This window comes from Solanum verrucosum, unplaced genomic scaffold (genome assembly GCF_900185275.1).
Source record: "Solanum verrucosum unplaced genomic scaffold, falcon-dt-bn FXZP01000125.1, whole genome shotgun sequence".
In the NCBI taxonomy this organism is placed as follows: Eukaryota; Viridiplantae; Streptophyta; class Magnoliopsida; order Solanales; family Solanaceae; genus Solanum; species Solanum verrucosum.
Window position 1 is genome coordinate 1,823,386 of NW_026019923.1, and position 19,304 is coordinate 1,842,689.

Genomic DNA, 19,304 nt, shown 5'->3' on the forward strand with positions numbered 1-19,304 from the left:
AAAAGAAATGAATTTTTTGAAATGTGTGGTCTGAAGTATATCATAGCATTTATGTTGCTATAGAACTTTTAAAACTTATGATTTTAAATGTCATTAATATTTCTATGGTTATAAAATCTTTACATTGAAATCTTATACTCTCGTTGTTTCAATTTACGTAACATAGTTTAACTCGACACAAAGTTTATATAAAAAGTAGGCTTGGAAAGCTTCACGCGAAGGGTAAAATGAGTAGTGTACAAATGTTTCAATGTATCATCTTTTTAAAGATTAACTAATAAAGATACATTGCCGCATAAATTAGAACATAAGGGTTAGAATTCTACTCTTCTTGATGTTGTCCAGGGCTGGATCAACAATATAACATGCCGATCACGTAAACTCAATAATTTTTACCTAAATACACATATATACTATGAAATTCATTAAGTATACATACATATTTAAATTATGAATTCGTCTCGGACTATGTCATAAGAAGAGTACATGTTGTCATAAGTTAGGTATAACATCTACAAAAGTCTATCGGATTATGTCTCTTGTTTTTCTATATTATAAACCCCAAACTAAGGCTAAATGTACTATTTTTTAAACCCATATAATATATGGTCCACAAAAGGAACACAAAATATCACTGTCATAAATTCACTCTATTCATTTTTGATTGGTATGAGTAGAGCAATAAATGAGTGAATCAGATTGAATATAGACGGATCAAACAAAAATAAACAAACCATTTGATTCACTAAAATTTAATATGAATTAAAATGGTTAATTGACCGATAATATAAATTCATATCATAAGCTAAAAATTAAAATAAACTTAGTTTAGAAAGTAAAAACTCGCGAAAAATAAAATAAAATTGGATATCGATAATATGACAAATGTCCAATTCTTTAGTAAATTATCTATATTCAATTATTTTTATATGATCTATTATCCAACCCTTGTCTAATGGATCGAATTGGATGTGTTACCTTTTCTTTTAACCACTTTCACCCGATCACTCTGGTAATCGTCTATGCTGCTCAAATTCTTTACAGATATTATTATATTCCAATTGAATCCTTAAAATAAAATATATAGCGGTGAAGAATTTGACACTCATAATGTATTTTCCGAAAAGACTAAATAACATTGGACTCAACACACAATGCTTTTTTTTTTACAAGTCCGTAAAATCAGTTAATGCTATGTTGTTAGAACATTTTAAAAGTGTTATCATACCCATATTAAATTTGTCAAAAATATTTTATTGTTGAAAAAATTGACATATATACATTAATATTTTTATAAAGTTTGAACAATATAGATTCAAAGTATGTCTCAAATTTGTGAGTTGACTCATTAAACACCAAAAGTGGCAAGAGTGAAATTGCGCAAATCACGCCAAAGTGAAAATAATGTAAAGTCTGTTAAAAAAAAGAGGTAGTGTCTTTTGACAGCCCATCAATTTGCTTTGCTTTTTCCCATCAGTGATGAATACTTGACAGTCTAAAAATTGATAATCAAGTCATTATTATTATTATTTTGGACAGTCAAAAAGGAATTTTATAAATACTTAATTCATTGAGAATTACAAGTTTTGTATAGTGTACGCGTTCAATAGGAACAAGTTCTAGTTTAAATGTCAAAATAAAAGATAGCAGAAAATTTTAACAAGTTTCGAAGGTCAAACGTTGAAAATGGAGTCGCTTTTGGTAAGGAACATGTTGCTCTTCATAATAGGACTTTCTGATAAGAATCTGAATTAGTCAAACCAAAACGGACACCAAACGAAAAACCAAAAAACAAAGTTGATTGAGTGTCTAGTGTCATATTTGGACTGAGTTGCGAATAGCGCGCTATAAGTTACTCCTTCCCTTCATTTACTTTTACTTGTCACGTTTCACTTTTCGAAAGTCAAGCAACAAGGAGCTAGTAGAGTGAGGTTTTGCCTTAGAACACAAATCTTGAAAATGAATTAAATACAAAGAATTAACATTACATTACATTAAAAAAAATACATAATGGACTGATTGCTGCACTTCTTATATGCTTGTTGGATCATCAGATTTTCCAAAAGTGCAGTAATTTGGAATAACACAAAGCAATCAAATAACTACTAAACATAAGTCCATAGCTTTTGAACTTCCCAATTTGCAGTAAGATGCTGCAAATTTGAACATATACTACTAGGACTATGAAACATCAATGCCACGATGATCGAAAATTAGTAACCGGGGAGTCCATCTTCAGTGGTGGCAAGGGAGGGGGAAAGAGAATTGCGCGATTCGTCATAATCTTCACCTAATGGAGATTGTTCAACTCTAATCTCCTCAATCAACTTAACAACTTCAACCATAGTAGGCCTTTTTTCAGGTAGTGGCACTACACATGCCATGGCTACATGTAGCATTGACACCAATTCCTCCTCAATGTTTTTGTACCTCAACAGTTCTTGATCAAACACTTCAGCAGTCCACTCGTCCCTCACTACTGATCGAACCCATTTAGGCAAATCCACTGGCAATTCTTCCTCCTCATCGCGAGGCCTAGTCGGTGAAGGGTACTCTGAAGGAGCTCTACCAGTGAGAACTTCTAATAACAGTACTCCAAAGCTATAAACATCAGATTTTTGAGATAGCCTCTTGATTTCAGATTGTTCGGGTGCTTGGTATCCTCCTAATCTAGCTATGGCATGAACGGGATTCAAAAGCAATGACAACCCAAAATCAGATATACAAGCCACACCATTTTTGTCAAGCAACACATTAGATGATTTCACATTCCCATGTGGGATTCTTGAATCTGCATACTCTTCATGAATGTGAGCAAGCCCTCTAGCTACCCCTAGCACCAAGCTAATCCTTGTTGTCCAATCCAATGGAATTCTCCCTGGTCCTCTGTTTCCTATTAGAATCAAGAAAAAAAAATCCCATCAATATTAGTATCTTACCTACAACTTGCTTGGACTCTCCAAAAATGTTGCCATACCCGCATCAGATCCTCCATAGATACACTATTTCTGGAGATTTCGAGAGGATCCGACATGTACCTGCCAACATTTATGAGAAGTCCGAGCAATATAACCCTTACCAACCCCAAAAAAGACAATCTTGAATTACAAAACATGTCATACCCGTGTAAGTTTCTCCAAAAATGCACTATTTCTAGAGATTTTTGGAGAATCTGACACACATCCATCGATATTTTTGAAAAGTCCAAGGATTATAACCCTTACCAACCCCCAAAAAAGACAATCTTGAATTACAACGTCAGAATTCTCCAAAAATGCACTATTTTTGGAGGATCCGACACACCCCATCGACATTTTGAAGAGTCCGAGCAATATAGACCTTAACAACCCCCAAAAGAGACAATCTTGAATTACAAAACAATCTTTAATCTTTGACATGAACATTTACTAATGTTTACCATGAAGAAGTGAATGCAAACTCCCATTAGGCAAGTAGTCATAAACAAGCAATTTTTCTTCCTTGGCATAATAGTAAGCTCTAAGTTTCACCATATTTGGATGCTTAAGCTTTCCAATAACATCCATATACTGTTCAAACTCCTTTCTTGGACATGGATTTGCATCTTTCAATCTTTTTACAGCAACTGTAATCCCATCATCAAGAACTGCCTTATAAACAGTACCTAAACACCCTTTACCAAGCATCTCAGCTGATGCTCTTAACAATTCCTCAAGCTCAAATGGCTTCCTCCTATCGAAAAACACGAGTTTACTTCTATCAGTAGCTGTTGTACCATCACTATCACCACCACCACCACCATTGTTATTAGCGTAAACTCGTTTTTCGCTCGAATAACTACTCCTCCTCTTCCCACACTCACTTCCTGACATTGAAAAACTCTGAGTTCTTGAATACTTCCCACAGTAATATGCTACCATAAATGACACTACAACTAACAATGCCACCACATTCACCATCACTATTGCTACTACCCCTCCTCTACTCAACCCTTTTCGCGATTTTTCGTGGGGTTCTTCGATTGTTGCAGTGGAGGTTGTAGGCAAAGAGCTAGGGTTTGAAGGAACTATTTCCCCTGTATATGAACATTGAGGTAAATTCCCAATTCCACATAAACCCTCATTTCCATCAAAGCTATTTTCACCAAAATGATTATATAAACCATTTGGAACAGACCCATAAAGCTCATTATTCGAAAAGTTCAATTCTTTAAGATTTTGAAGAGAATTTAGGGATTTTGGGATTGTTCCAGAAAGTTCATTGTTCTGTAAACGAAGGGTGAGTAATCGGGTCAAATTCGCAATCTGGGTCGGAATTGAGCCTTCTAGGTTGTTATTTGAAACGTCAAGGCGGAGGAGACGACGGAGAGAAGAAATTTCCGGCGGAATTTCGCCGGAGAAATCGTTGCCGGAGAGGTAAATGAGCTTAAGATTAGTACATTGGGTAATGGGTGTGAGGGTTCCGTTAAGGCGATTGTTACGGAGGTCGAGAAGGCGGAGTAAAGGTAAAGAAGAGAGAGCGGTAATGGGTCCCCGGAGATTGAACGACGGGAGGATTACGGCGGAGACACGGTTGTTTATGCATTTTATACCAAGCCATTGAGCTCTGCAAGCGGTGGTGGAGTTCAACGGAAGTGTCCAATTGTGAAGGAGAGTGCCGTGGATGTCAGTTTGGGACTGAAAGAGGAGGAGTGCGGCGGTGTCGTTGCCGTCGCCGGTGGCGGTCACGGCGGAGATGAGAAGTGTGAGGAGGAGAATGGAGGAGAAAAAACGGTTCATTTTTTTGGGTTTAAGGCATAAAGCGCGGGAAGTTAGGAAGAGAACAAAAAAACACAAGTTGAATTTAAGGAACAAAAGAGTTGAATTTGTGCATAGTGTAGATGATGATCGCAGGTAAAAACTTATTCGTACCCGATATTTATATTAAATTATATTAATTTATTCCTGATCTTTTGTTTTAATTATTGTATTAGCTATTGTTATTACGGTTTATTTTTCTACTATTTTTAAAAATAATTCTTTTACTACTCTATTTTCTCTTCACATATGTTTCAATTTGCTTTATCAGAGTCGAGCGTCTATCGGAAACAACTTTTCTACCATCACAAAATAGAGATAAGGTTTGGATACAATTCACATTTTACAGTCTCAGCTTGTGGAATTATATTGATATGTTATTATTGTAATCTATTTTAGAAATTACTCCACGATGTTAAAAATGACTGATCATGAATTTTTGAATTCTCGATTACCTCACGGTGAACTTTCAAGGTCAAAATTAAATTTTTTTGCTTATAGAACAAAACTTGTTAAACTTAAAGTTATATCCATGAAACAAGTGAAATAAAAAATTTAAGATCACGTAATTTCAAATTCATTATGATAATTTACACCTATTTTTTTAGTTAAGTGATAAATTAAGAAGACAAATGTGTATAATTAACGATAATTTAGTTATTAAAGTTATATATTCATGTATATCATATATAAATAACAAAAGAGTACAAAAAGTAAAGTTGAATTTGTGGACAGTATGTAGATTAGATTGTTTGAATTTTTTGAAAGAAAACAGTACAATAAAGTTGAATTTGTGTACATTATCTTTTTTGTTTTGTCTTTCCATTTATATGTAAGAAATTATAAGATAGGGAGAAGACAATGTTGAGGATGAGAAAATAATAAAAATGGTCCCTTAGTTATAATAATTTTAAATTAAATGAGAAGGCATGATTGATAATAGTCAAGTGATAAAAGAGTATATAAATGTTACTCTACATTCATTGATTTAACGTGATAAAACAACTTTAAATTCTGTATTCGTTTCTGATCGAGTTAATCTTATCACTATGATTTCTTTTTTGTTTTGGGAGAGAGAGGAAAAGAAAAGTTGTGTGAAATGATTAAAGATGGTGCATGAGCATATGAGGGGTGGTTTTATGGAAATGATTGAAGTTCTTTTTCTCCACTCCCATAGCAAATGGAATCAAGTAAAGGCAAAGTGGGTTAAAAAAAGAGTGGACATGAGGTGAAAGAGTTTTCTTTTCCTTTTTCTAGTCTTTTCATTTTAGTGAACTTGAGTTTGTTTGTTTGTTTTTATGATTATATAGAGGGCGGAGAAGGATAGATGAGGGAGAGAATTACAAAATGAGGAATCAGACGCTAATCAATGAGGTGAAAGATTAAATTTTCAATTCACTGAGCTATTAAAGATCATTCAAGTGACTTTTAGTTCGACATATGATTCTTCCTTTTCAATACTAATTGAATTGAGATTCATATCTATATCACCTACAACTCGCTAAAGAGAAAAACACTAGGGAAAATACCATAATGATTGTCTCGATCCTTTATTTCTATCAGTCTCACACAACAAAACACCTGATTTTTGCTCAACATGATCATAAAGGAGACACAAAATTACATAGATAGAAGGATGAAACGAATCAATTCATTTGTCTTGATAAAACGAAGAAAGAAAAAGAATGACTTTCTATTAAAAAAATCTAATATTTAAAACTCGAATTCGAAATTTTTAATTAAAAATGAAATTCTATCTGTCTTACCACAATTCGTGTTGATAACCTGACTCGTCATTATAGGACAAAACATCAATGGCTTAAATTAACCTAAATTTGAATATTTTTCTCATCAAGTGAACCATGCAACTTTTTTTTTAATCTTATTCTCTTTTGAAAAGTTTCAATATTTGTCATACATACAAATATTATAATTTTAAACTTAATGAGCAATTTTTTCTTATACAAGGACCGTTTTCTAGGACATTCAAGTTTTGAATAAAAGAGCGGTATACAAATTTATATATTTTGTAAAGTTTGGGAATAATTAGTCCTTTTGTTACTTTTAACATATAATATAATGCACAAATAAAAGTAGTAGGCAGCTAAGGTGAAACTGACCTATCAACTTGTCAATTTGTCTTTTAGAAAGTTGTAACTTACTCGTAATTTTGATTTATGTGAAGTAATTTAACTAAACATAAAATTTATGATTTTTGAACTTATAATATATCATAATATTTGTGTGATAATAATTTTTTTTAAAACCTATGATTTAGACATATCGTAACGTTTGGTGTAGTTATAAAAAATTGTTACGATTTATGAAGGAGAAAAGAAAATCAGAAGTTTGAATTAAATTGTTTTGAAATTTAGAAAAATTTAATTATTTTTTAACGAACTTATAAGATTCTTTTTGAAATAAGAGTATTTTATTTAAAAAAATTGAATGTATGATATGCTCAGTCAAAAATAGTTCATAACCTAAATCAATCAAATAATCACGTTGTTGCAAAAAATTTACCCTATCTAATTCATATGTAGATCAATATCGACTAAAAAAGTGACAAATGATATCTTTTTGGAGAGTTGACTTGAAGAAAATCATGGATTGCGTTGTTAATTTAAATATAATATTTATTTTGATTATTACTAAAATTTTATTATATTATATCATTAAAATTTATTATTGTATGTGTAAAGGCGAAAAATCCCATTGTATGTAATAACTAATTGGGTATAATCACGTTGTTACTCTGTTCTCTCATTTGTTTTTGCTGGTTATATTATAATCATATTTTATGAGTTTTTGATTAAAATCACCCCTTAACTATGACTCAAATCTAATGTACATCATTATATTATCTAAGTGAGCAAAAAACATCCTTATACTATCCAAAAAATAACAAGAATCATCCTTCAGTCTATTTTTGTTAAGAAACTAATTGAACCAATAAACAAAATAATTTTTAATTTGGTCACGTCATGGCCACGACGAGAAGATCAAAGTTACCTAAAAAGGATAAGGATATGGATAGGAAATGAATCTTTCATTCTCAGAATTTAAATTTTGTGTGTTGTTAGTTTATATGTTTTTCTGCATCATCAAGTAAATTGACTTGCAACAATACATAAGTTTTGAAATATTTATACAGTACGTTTCGATGGTTAGAAAGATTATGTAAAAGAAATCATTTCAAAAATATTACGTCTAACTATTTATAAGAGATTTTCTTTAATAAAATATTTAGGGCGTATATATACTATGAATACAATACAATTCACATTTTATACAATGTACAAAAATGCTAGAAATTTAGTGAAATTACGTAGGTGTTTAGTTATGAAAATAAAAAAAAAAATTACTTTATTTGAAAATTTTGAAGTTGGAGTAGTATTTTGCCATATTTTTACAAAGAATATTTAGAATTTGAATAAATTTTGTCTAAATATGATTTAAACCCTCAATTTCTAAAAATTAAAAAAATCACCTAACTTGATTAGCTTAACCATGTGTACATATATTCATTCGACTTGGCACATTTTTTGTTGGTGGCTTGAGTTTCTTAAAATAAAAATAGACAGAAAGATGAATCTTGCAACTTTTTGTATAGTTCAAAGATGTTTTTTGTTCACTTATATAACACAAGGATGTACTTTAGGTGTAGGTCATACTTTAGGGATGATTTTAGCCAAAAACTTCATATTTTATCATTTATCATATTTTTTATAACTGTTTTACTTCGTATCGTATTTTGTTTGGTAATTCTATTCTTTAAATTGTTGATGTATGAAGAGTATTATATAACGATAGAAAACAATATAATACAATCTATTCAAAACTATATTCATCAAAAGAATATAATACAATACGATACATTAGCCTACATTAACGACCATCCAAACATATGTGTAAATCATATATTAGATGGTGAGTCTAATCACCATAAAAGTTTCCATGATAACATTTAACTTTAGAAACTTTAAACCCTACACCTTTATTAAGGTCAATTTGGTGACATTTTAACAGAATGGAACATAATAATTATCAATAATTAGCCAAAATTTTCAAATTTAATTATGCACCAAATTGAAATGATTGCAATATTTGCCACCATAATAAAGCTATTTTCTCCATTATTTCTTTCCTGCCAACCAATAATTTTCTAATTTTCCTCAAAAACCATTCTACAAAATAATCTTTTAAGAGCATCAAATTAGATTGAAAAATAAATGAATATAATGTTTTTAGTAAATATTTAACTAGTATCCAAGGCAGACCATCTTCAAATTAAAACAATTGAAGAATACTGCTCGAAAAAGTTGGTTATGATTTAGCTTATAAAAAGTAAGTTTAAATCAAGTAGGTATTATATTATATATTAATTAAGCTTGAAAACATTAACAAAGATAACGATTGATAATTTAAACACTAATAACACACATTTATGCTATTTCAGGCTCGTATGTCAGAAGTTATTTTCTAAGTAGCTAAACGTATATACAAGAAAATTCTAATAATTTTGTTATGACTTAAATAATGATCCTAAAATAGATTAATATAGTATCCAATATTTATTAATCCAACTAATTTGAATTTACGTTACAGGAGAACAATTTAAATTAAAAAATTCTTCATTTCCTAACTCAAATTTAAATTGTTTATTTATAAAGTGAAGAAATAAATAAAATGTATACCTTATTCATAGAAGATTCCCACAGGAAAAACACTTTGATGGAAATTAAGCAATGAGATCTTAAGAAGATATGTTGCTAATTAGATTGGTCGGATAAAGGGGAATAAAATGGATTATAACTTTAATATAAAGATTTTTGGTAATACTTTTGACTTCTGTGCCTTGTCAATTTTATAAAAAAAAATAGTTCTATTTTAATTATAATATTAATAAAATAAAGTGACATGCAACAAACCTTAGCTGTATTTTATTACCTAAGAAAAATAAATAACCTGCTAAAATACGTTAATGATAAAAGATCTTTACACTATGAACGTGTGGTGCAAAATATTTTATGATTTGTTAATTTTTTTTTTTTATGTTTGATAGATTAAAATGCTGTAAAAAGTATCATTTTGAAAAAAATAAATTGTTTAAGATGAGGAAAATGTTATGAAATAGAGAAAACAAATTACATAATCATAAGTGACATTTCAAGTTCATTGTCTCCTCCTCGCTCAACCAATATTCCTCTCGAGTCTTGACCATCACACTCATAACTACCTCCCGAACCCCACTCCCAGTCCCAACTAGGGGCGGATTTATGTATGAGATTGGGGATACGACACCCAGAGACCTCAGATAAAACTTTATATGTATATATGTATACGTATAAAAAAAAATAGAGTATATACTAAGTTTGAATCTTGCGTTTTTGCTTTCTTTGCTGGAATAGCTTCAACTCTTTTTTATTGTTTTATATTGTCTTTTTCATTAATTCTTCTTTACTTCAATTCTTTGTTAATTCAAAAATTAATTTAATTAATTTTCTTTCAAGTATACTTACATGTCAATCCCTCTGATTATATGGAAAAAATTTCTTGTCAAAATAATGGTTCCCATTGGTTTTGATTAGGGGTGTACATGACCGGGTTGGTTCGGGTTTTTCAAATATCAAACCAAACCATTTGTGTGAAAATTTTAAATTTATAAACCAAACCAAACTAATAAAATTCGAATTTGTTGGGTTTTTCAACCTCGGGTTGGTTCGGGTTTTTCAACTACCAAACCAAACCATTGTGTCGAATTTTTAAATTTATAAATCAAACCAAACTAACAAACCTTGGATTTTTTCAGATTTTTGGGTTTTTTCGGTAAAGTTTGCATACAAACATATAATTAACTTGTGCTCCAAATATTTCTTTAGTCCAACCAAAATACAATTATCTAAGGTGTTTCTGAAAAAAAAATAACACAAAATATGAGATGAGTACTGATGACACAAAAATATTCAATAAAAAATAATAATAAAATCATCATATAAAATAAATATTGCAAAGTCATAATGAAAATGGTCATAATTTAAAAGTACTAAATCATGCTAAAATAAGTTTAATAAGTATTAGTTACATTACTAAATATTTAAGAAAAATTAAAATTAGATTATGCATTTTAATTGTCTAAACCAATGTAAAACTAAAGAACAAATATTCAATATTATTGTCATTCTTAGTGTTGAATTGATTTTTGTTTTGCATTAGTATTAATTTGATTTTGATTTAAGTTTTATTATAATTATCAACATCTATGTACTATAATCTTTATTGGACCATTCTGAATTCTAAGTTTTAAACTTGAAATAATATATTAAAAGATAAAAACTATGAAATAGTATAAGAAATATTTTAAAATTATATCAAAGTAAATATTTTTATGTATAAAATAAAATTTTAAAATTACATATATAATGTTGGGTTGGTTTGGTCTCGAGTTGGTTTCTTTTAGTTAAAACCAACCCAACCCAAATATAGTCGGGGTTTTTTTCCAATACCAAACCAAGTCAAACCAAACCACTAGTCGGGTTTTTTTCCCGATTTGACTCGATTTGTGGTTTGGTTCGATTTTCGGTTCGATTTTGTACGCCCCTACTTTTGATATTGCTTTGGGCTTATTTGGTGATTGGAAACGGCCCAAACTTCTTTTGGAAAACAATTAGGTTAGTTCATGTAGTAAGGTCCATTAGTTTTCAAAGTAATTACAACTGAAAATTTTACACAAATCTCATAGTGTTAAAAACTAATTCAAAAATTCCTTAAATTTGGTTGAATCATGATACATCCCAAAATGCTCCAATACTTGGTGTAGATAAATAGAATTTTATTCAAATAACACTTATTTTTAGACTTAAAAATTACGCTATGTTTTACCCTTCTCATCTCCACTCAAAACAACAATTGATACAAAATCTGAATTTCTTGTTATTCTTCTCATTTATTTCAAGAAAATGTTTTTTACATGCATCTTACAATTTTTTAGATAGGAATAAGAAATGAGAAAATACATTGTTACGAATCTAGCCACGATGGAGGATCCAATTGATATACAGTCAAATTACATTTGAGATCCTGGTTAAAGGAATGAGCATGTGCACTAAAGATGCCTATATATACAGAGGATGAACTATCTCATTGGGGTTATGCTATGAGTTATGTTATTTCTTTTAATTAGCTATTTTGTAATAGCCGTCTGGAATCTCCTTTTTCTATTTTCCGCTTATAAGTTCTTTTAGGATCAATACAAACCTTAGTTTGTTACATACATCTCTCTTACATCATATGTTGGTTTGGAAAATTGAGTTATCCTTCGAGATATTTGAATTGCTTTCTTACAGAATTTAGAACGGCAAACTCTTTAAGAATAAAAGGCATACCATAAATCGTCATCCGAGTCTTGTATTCTATATGGGACATGGTTCTTCATATTGATTTGATGGTTGCTCTTGCAGGCTTTCGTTACACACGCCCTTAAAGTGGAAGGCATTAGAAGCATAATAGCTATATATACCGGCAAAGCTTGAGTCAACCACCCTCATCTTTGCTCACAAAGTGATCTCTTTTTCACTCAGCTTGCTCCTTCAAAGACATACGACTCTTTCACCGATGATTTCAATTATGCTTTGCTTCTCCTTACCATAGTTGCCCTAGTTATATTGATTTTCGTAACTTGTATATGGTCTGAGAGGAAAGATTTACCGGAGAAGTGGAGGTAACTTGTATGTTTTGCATATTAAGTAGTGTTTATCTTTTCACTAGCTCTTGTTGTAGGAACATTATATCTCTAAGTAGAAACCACCCTAGGGGAGGCTTGATGCCCTTTAAAAATGAGGCATCCGTTTTAGGCCCCTAAATTTGAGGGCCCCATTTTTTTAGTAATAACATAATTATTATAAGTATTATTTAACAAAAATAAATTATATTTTGTCTTTGTTTTAGTTCGTTTTGAAACATTAAAGAATGTTTCTTTCCTTTTTGTCAATTTTTAAATTTAACTTCCACATGACATGTTTAAGACTATAAGATTAAAAAATATTTTGGTATATATATATTTTTTAAGACCATAGAAAAAATAAAGTGTTTCCATTAAAAAGAAGAAATAACTTTGGATTTTTTTAATAAAAAAACTAGGGCACTAAGTAGCTTGACCCGCCACTGAAAACTGAATTTGTGCCGCCACTGAACCACCCGCATGTAATATATACAATTGAGTTATCGAAAAGATCGATAAGTACTCTGCACGAAGTTTTAGGTAATCAAATGAAACTGTACAACGAAAAGTTTCAATGAATTCCACGCCTGAAAGTGCCCTAAATAACATTGAACAATAACACCTATAATCTAATTACTCATTGCTTAAAGAGTCCATAAAAACCAATCCTAAAAAAGTCTCAATCACGCATTGTTGAAACACTCCATAAACAGTTAATCTATAAGGAATTTTGGAAAGAAAACTTTGATTTTGGTAGAGGGTTTCTCTCTGTTGGGTTTCTTCCGAGTTTCTTCTAACTTGGACAGTGTAACTGTTTCTTTGTAAATGAGGAAGCCTAAAATGTCTTTTAATAGTTTTTATTGTTAGCCAACTTATTAAAAATTAGTTATATTAGTTGTTTATTTTTTTTCCACATATCTATTAAAAAATATAAATAAAAAAGATAAATTTTATTTTATTAAGAAATGAGAATACATCTCTTTTACATCGTAATTCATATGTTGGTCTGAAAAACTGATTTGTCCTTCGAGATATTTAAATGGCATGTTTACAGAATTCAGAACGGCTAACTCTTTAACCATAAAGGGGCATATCATAAATCATCATTCGAGTCTTGTATTCTATATGGGACATGGTTCTTCATATTGATTTGATGGTTGCTCTTGCAACTTTCGTTACACACGCCCTTAAAGTGAAAGACCTTAGAAGCAAAATAGCTATACGGGCAAAGCTTGAAAGAATTCAATGAAATCTTGAAGAATTATTTGGGAAATTTTTCTCTATTTTCACTGAACTAAAAATTGTACAAAGAGTTGCTTACTTATCCATGTAAACTAAGGACTAGAAAGTCAATTTAAAAGGAAGTAGGTAACCAACTCTGACTATATACTTTACAGCTCATCCTATTCTAAAATAATCTAAAAAATCTTTTCCTATACAATGTGAATTAATATAAGCAAAGCTGTATATTGAAATGGGCTGCTGAAATGGCATTTGTGTGCTTCAGATGGGATGAAACCCAAAGATAAAATATCATTCCCAAGAGACGTTTATTCCAAAATAAGGCCATCAACCCATGTCTGAATGAAGCTTATCTTCTTCATTCGCATTCTTCATTCTTGGTACTGCCAGTCGGTGATCATGAGTTCCAACATTCCCCCTCAAGTAGGAGTCCAGAGATCGGACACCTAACTTGCCTAAAAAATGTCTGTGCAAGGGACCAACCAATGCCTTGGTAAAAATATCGACAATTTGAGAAGAGGAGGGGGTGAAATTGAGAGAGATGAGACCATCTACCAATTTTTCTCGAACAAAATGACAATCGAGTTCAATATGCTTCGTGCGTTCATGAAAGACTGGATTTTTGGCGATGTGGATCGTTGCCTGGTTATCACACTGCAAAGATATTGGGAGAGAAGGAGAGACAGAGAGATCTGAGAGTAAACGGACAATCCATGCAAGTTCAGCAACCAATCGACGCATGGATCGATATTCTGCTTCTGCAGAAGAGAGTGCAACAACAGGTTGTTTCTTGGACTTCCAGGAGATAGGACAACCACCAAAACTAATGTAGAAACCACTAACAGATCGTCGAGTATCAGAATAAGCCGCCCAATCTGCATCACAAAAACCAAAAATTTGGAACGAAGAATTCGAATTGATGAATAGCCCTAGTCCCGGATCCTTTTGTAGATAGCGAAGAGTGTGATAAGTTGCCTGGAGATGACATGTCCTTGGGTTTTGCATAAATTGACTCAAAGTCTGAACAGTGTATGAAAGATCCGGACGAGAGTGAGTCAAGTAATTCAATTGCCCTAAAAGTCGTCTATACATGCTGGGGTTGGAAAGGAGTTCTCCAGAATCTGCAGTCAATTTGATGGAAGAATCTAAAGGTGTGGAAGCAAATTTTGTCCCAATTTCTGGATGTTCAGCAATGAGGTCCAGGGCAAATTTCCTTTGGGTAACAAGTACTCCATCATGTACATGTAGGAATTCCATACCTAAGAAGTAATTAGCAATCCCCAAATCCTTAATTTTGAATTCTGTGTTGAGAAACAATTTCAACTCATCAATTTCCCTTTGATTGTTACCCGTCAACAGGATGCCATCGACGTAAGCAACCAGTATAGTGACAAGGGTACCTGAAGATTTAGAAAAAAAATGAGTAATCATTCAATGATGCAACATAACCTCGTGTACCCAAAGCTGCTGATAGACATGCATACCATTGGCGCGAGGCCTGCTTAAGTCCATAAAGAGACTTACGCAGCCTGCAAACATGCGAGGAAGATGAAGAAGGCATGCCCGGAGGAAACCGCATGTAGACCTCCTCATTGAGGTCCCCATGGAGGAAAGCGTTGTTTACATCAAGCTGAAAAAGAGTCCTATTGCGTTTAACCGCTATGCTAAGAAGGCAACGAATGGTTGTCATTTTTAATACAAGTGAGTAGGTTTCATTGTAGTCGATCCCTTCTCGCTGTATGTCTCCATGTACAACCAATCGTGCCTTTAAACGTTCCAAACTCCCATCTGACTTAAGTTTCATTTTGTACACCCATTTGTAGGGTAATGACTTCATTCCAGGTGGTAAAGGTACCACGTCCCAAGTAGAATTGGACGCAAGAGCATCCAGTTCTTGTTGCATAGCAAGTTGCCATCCAGGGTGTGAGGCTGCTTCATGGTAAGACCTGGGTTCCCTTATGCCACTTGTAGCATCACTAAGATTCTGGTTATGTGTGCTAAAAAAGAAATAAGGAAAAGAATCAAGAGGAAAATAAGAAACACTAGGTGAAATCACAGTAAAGGCACTATCACAAATAAAATCACCTAAATGTCTAGGAAAAATAGATTTTTTGGTTGATCTGCGCAAATCTTCTGCATGAGGTAGCACATGAGAGAGAATAGGTGAAGTGAGAGAAAAAAAATCAGGAGTAGACACGATGGGAGCTGGGGAAGAAACAAGATCGATAGGTGAAAGAGAAGAGTCAAAAGGATCCTCAAGATTTGGACGAGGGTTGTTTAAGGGAGTACAAACCCGAGGAGATGTGGAAGGAGTAAGAATAGGGGATTCTGGGAACAAAGGTTCATTTGAAAGAAAAGACCCTGGGAAAAGTTTAGACATAGGTTTTGATTTGGTGAAAGGAAAAATAGACTCAGTAAACTTCACATTTCTGCTCACCACAACTTGGTTAGTCTGAAGATTAAGAACTTTATACCCTTTCTTCCCAAAAGGAAAACCTAGAAGAACACCTGGAAAAGCTCTTGGAGCAAGTTTGTCCCTATTAGCAGATAATGTAGACACAAAACAAAGACAACCAAAGGGTCTGAGTTGAGAGTAAGAGGGAATCTCTTTAAACAATTTTTCATGAGGACTGATGTTTCCCAAAACTTTAGAGGGAAAAAGATTTATCAGGTGGGTGGCAGTAAGAAGGGCTTCTCCCCAATATTTGGAAGGTAGGTGAGACTGATATAAAAGAGCCCTGCAAATTTCAAGGAGATGTTTGTGCTTCCTTTCTGCTATCCCATTTTGTTGTGGGGTAGCAACACAAGTGGTTTGATGAACAATACCTTGTGAAGTAAAGAAATCTGAGAGGAGAACACCTGAACCTAATTCATAGGCATTATCAGATCTAATAATTTTTACTTTTCTATCAAACTGTCTCTCAACATAAGATAAGAAAGATCTCAATATTGGGAATGCATTGGATTTTGTAGAAAGTAGAAAGGTCCATGTAGATCTGGTGTAGTCGTCTACAATAGTGAGGAAGTATTTTTCCCCTTTGTAGGTTTGGGTCTTGTAAGGTCCCCAAGTGTTAATGTGCAATAATTCAAAACTGTCTTTAGTGGTAATATGACTTTTAGAAAATGGCAATTTGTGGAGTCTAGCCATTGGACAAATATCACAAGGAAAATCATATTTCTCACCTTCTGAATAACATATATCTTTAATGTGCCTCATAGAAGCGTAGGGTAAATGCCCCAACCTATAATGCCAAAGTTTTCTAGAGTCAAGAGAATCAGAAAGAGTATTCATTGCATTCATATTCTGATCATTACAAATTACAGGATTCTTGACTAATTTAGAACGAAAAGACTCAAAATCAGACACTACATGTTTGGACTTAACATGATGTTTGGGAGAAATTAAAGAAGATTGAAAACTAGAAGACTTCATTGAAAAGGGATTGGAATCTGATGTGCAATCCTTCAGTACATATAGACCAGCTGCAGCTTTACCAAAAATCTGTTTCCTGTTGAGATTGAGGTCCTGTAGAAAACATCCACGTTTAGTAAAAAGAAAACCAAGCTCGGTTTGATCAACAAATTGTCTTACAGAAAGTAAATTGTGTTTAAAAGAAGGAACATAGAGCACACTCTGTAGCTCTAAATTAGGAGTGAGGGAAACTATTCCTATGCAAGTGACAGAAACCTTATAGGAATTAGGTAGAGTAACCAAAATTGGTCTAGAAAAATATTTTATGTCATGAAGCAAAGATTTGTCATAAGTCATGTGTTGAGAAGCCCCCGAATCTATGATCCATGATTTAGTATTAAAAACAGTGAAACATGAAGAATATGCACTCAAAACAGTTGCAATACCAGCCATGCTTGCAAAATGGTTTTCAGAACCTGATGCTTGGGAATCTCCACTTTGGACATACTTAAATATATGTATCAGTCTATCACATTGATTCTTAGTGAAACCTTGAGAATTCACAATATTTGACATAGTGCTTGATCCCACATTTTTGCCAGAATGCTCATTGAGCATAATTCCTTCCTCAGAAGCAGTAGTGAAATTGTTTTCTCCTGTACCAACTGCATTAACTTTAGCATTGTTGTGAGGCTTCTTTGTCTTGTTTGTAAACTTGTAATCTGTAGGGTACCCAATCAACTTATAACAATTTAATCTTACATGGTTGGTCTTCTTACAGTAGGTACAGAACATGTAATTCTTCTGTCCACTGTTTTGGTAACCTGCTCCTGCAACTTGATTGTTCACCCTGGATTGTGGATTGTTCCTCTGTTCATTCCATCTTGTTACATTAAAGCCAACAGAATATGGAAATCCTATGTTTCCATTATGCACTTCTCTTTGAGATTCCTCATGTAAGATCATGGAATAAGCTTGATTAGTAGATGGTAGGGGTTTCATCATTAGAATATTCCCCCTACACCCTGAATACATTTCATTCAAACCCATTAAAAATTGCATCAATTTGATATCTTCATTCATTTGGTTGTGTGTTTTAGCACCACACTTACAATCACAGCCACAAGTCATAAATGTGTTCAAAACCTTCATTTGGTCCCATAGCTTCTTTAGTTTGTTAAAGTAACTAGCAACATCATTTGTACCTTGAGATATGTTGTTGAGATCTCTTTGTAACTGAAAAAGTTTTGCTCTATCAGGTTGTCCATACCTCTCTTGGAGCTCATTCCACAGATCAACAGCAGTCAGGCAATAGATAACACTCTCTGAGATCTCCTTACTAAGAGAATTCAACAACCAAGCAATGACCATGTCATTGCACCTTCTCCAGTGGTAAAAAAAATGTGAGTCTTCTTGTGGAACAATTGCTTTGTCATCAACAAAGCAAAGCTTATTCTTAGCTGACAGAGAAATTAAAACTCCTCTTTTCCAGTTTCTATAATTAGAACCATCGAAAATGATGTTGATGAGATTGTTTTCAGGCGAATCTAATGGAGTCAAGTAGTATGGATGACTGGAATTGACTACATTAGTGGTTTTCTCAGCTGAAGAGGAAGATTTGTCAACTACGGTCTCAATTGCCATCTCACTGAAATTGAGTGAAACAGTATAATGAAGAAAAAATAGGAGAGAAGATGATGAATTTCCCCTAAAATGCTCTGATACCATGAAAGAATTCAATGAAATCTTGAAGAATTATTTGGGAAATTTTTCTCTATTTTCACTGAACTAAAAATTGTACAAAGAGTTGCTTACTTATCCATGTAAACTAAGGACTAGAAAGTCAATTTAAAAGGAAGTAGGTAACCAACTCTGACTATATACTTTACAGCTCATCCTATTCTAAAATAATCTAAAAAATCTTTTCCTATACAATGTGAATTAATATAAGCAAAGCTGTATATTGAATTGGGTTGCTGAAATGGCATTTGTGTGCTTCAGATGGGATGAAACCCAAAGATAAAATATCATTCCCAAGAGACGTTTATTCCAAAATAAGGCCATCAACCCGTGTCTGAATGAAGCTTATCTTCTTCATTCGCATTCTTCATTCTTGGTATTGCCAGTCGGTGATCATGAGTTCCAACAAAGCTTG

At 32.6% G+C, this 19,304-nt stretch overlaps 2 protein-coding genes across 2 annotated transcripts in view; one reads left to right on the forward strand and one right to left on the reverse strand.

The window, feature by feature from the left end:
* The window catches only part of LOC125824718 (enolase), a 233,916-nt gene that overhangs the window by 71,785 nt on the left and 142,827 nt on the right, over positions 1-19,304 (forward strand). The gene's annotated exons all lie outside the window — the stretch shown is intronic.
* Positions 2,004-6,572, reverse strand: LOC125826724 (leucine-rich repeat receptor-like protein kinase PXC1). The gene is given in 4 exon segments (XM_049506072.1): positions 2,004-2,893; positions 3,419-4,830; positions 4,832-4,878; positions 6,561-6,572. Coding segments are annotated over 4 exon segments (2,151 nt in total). The 3' UTR covers positions 2,004-2,213.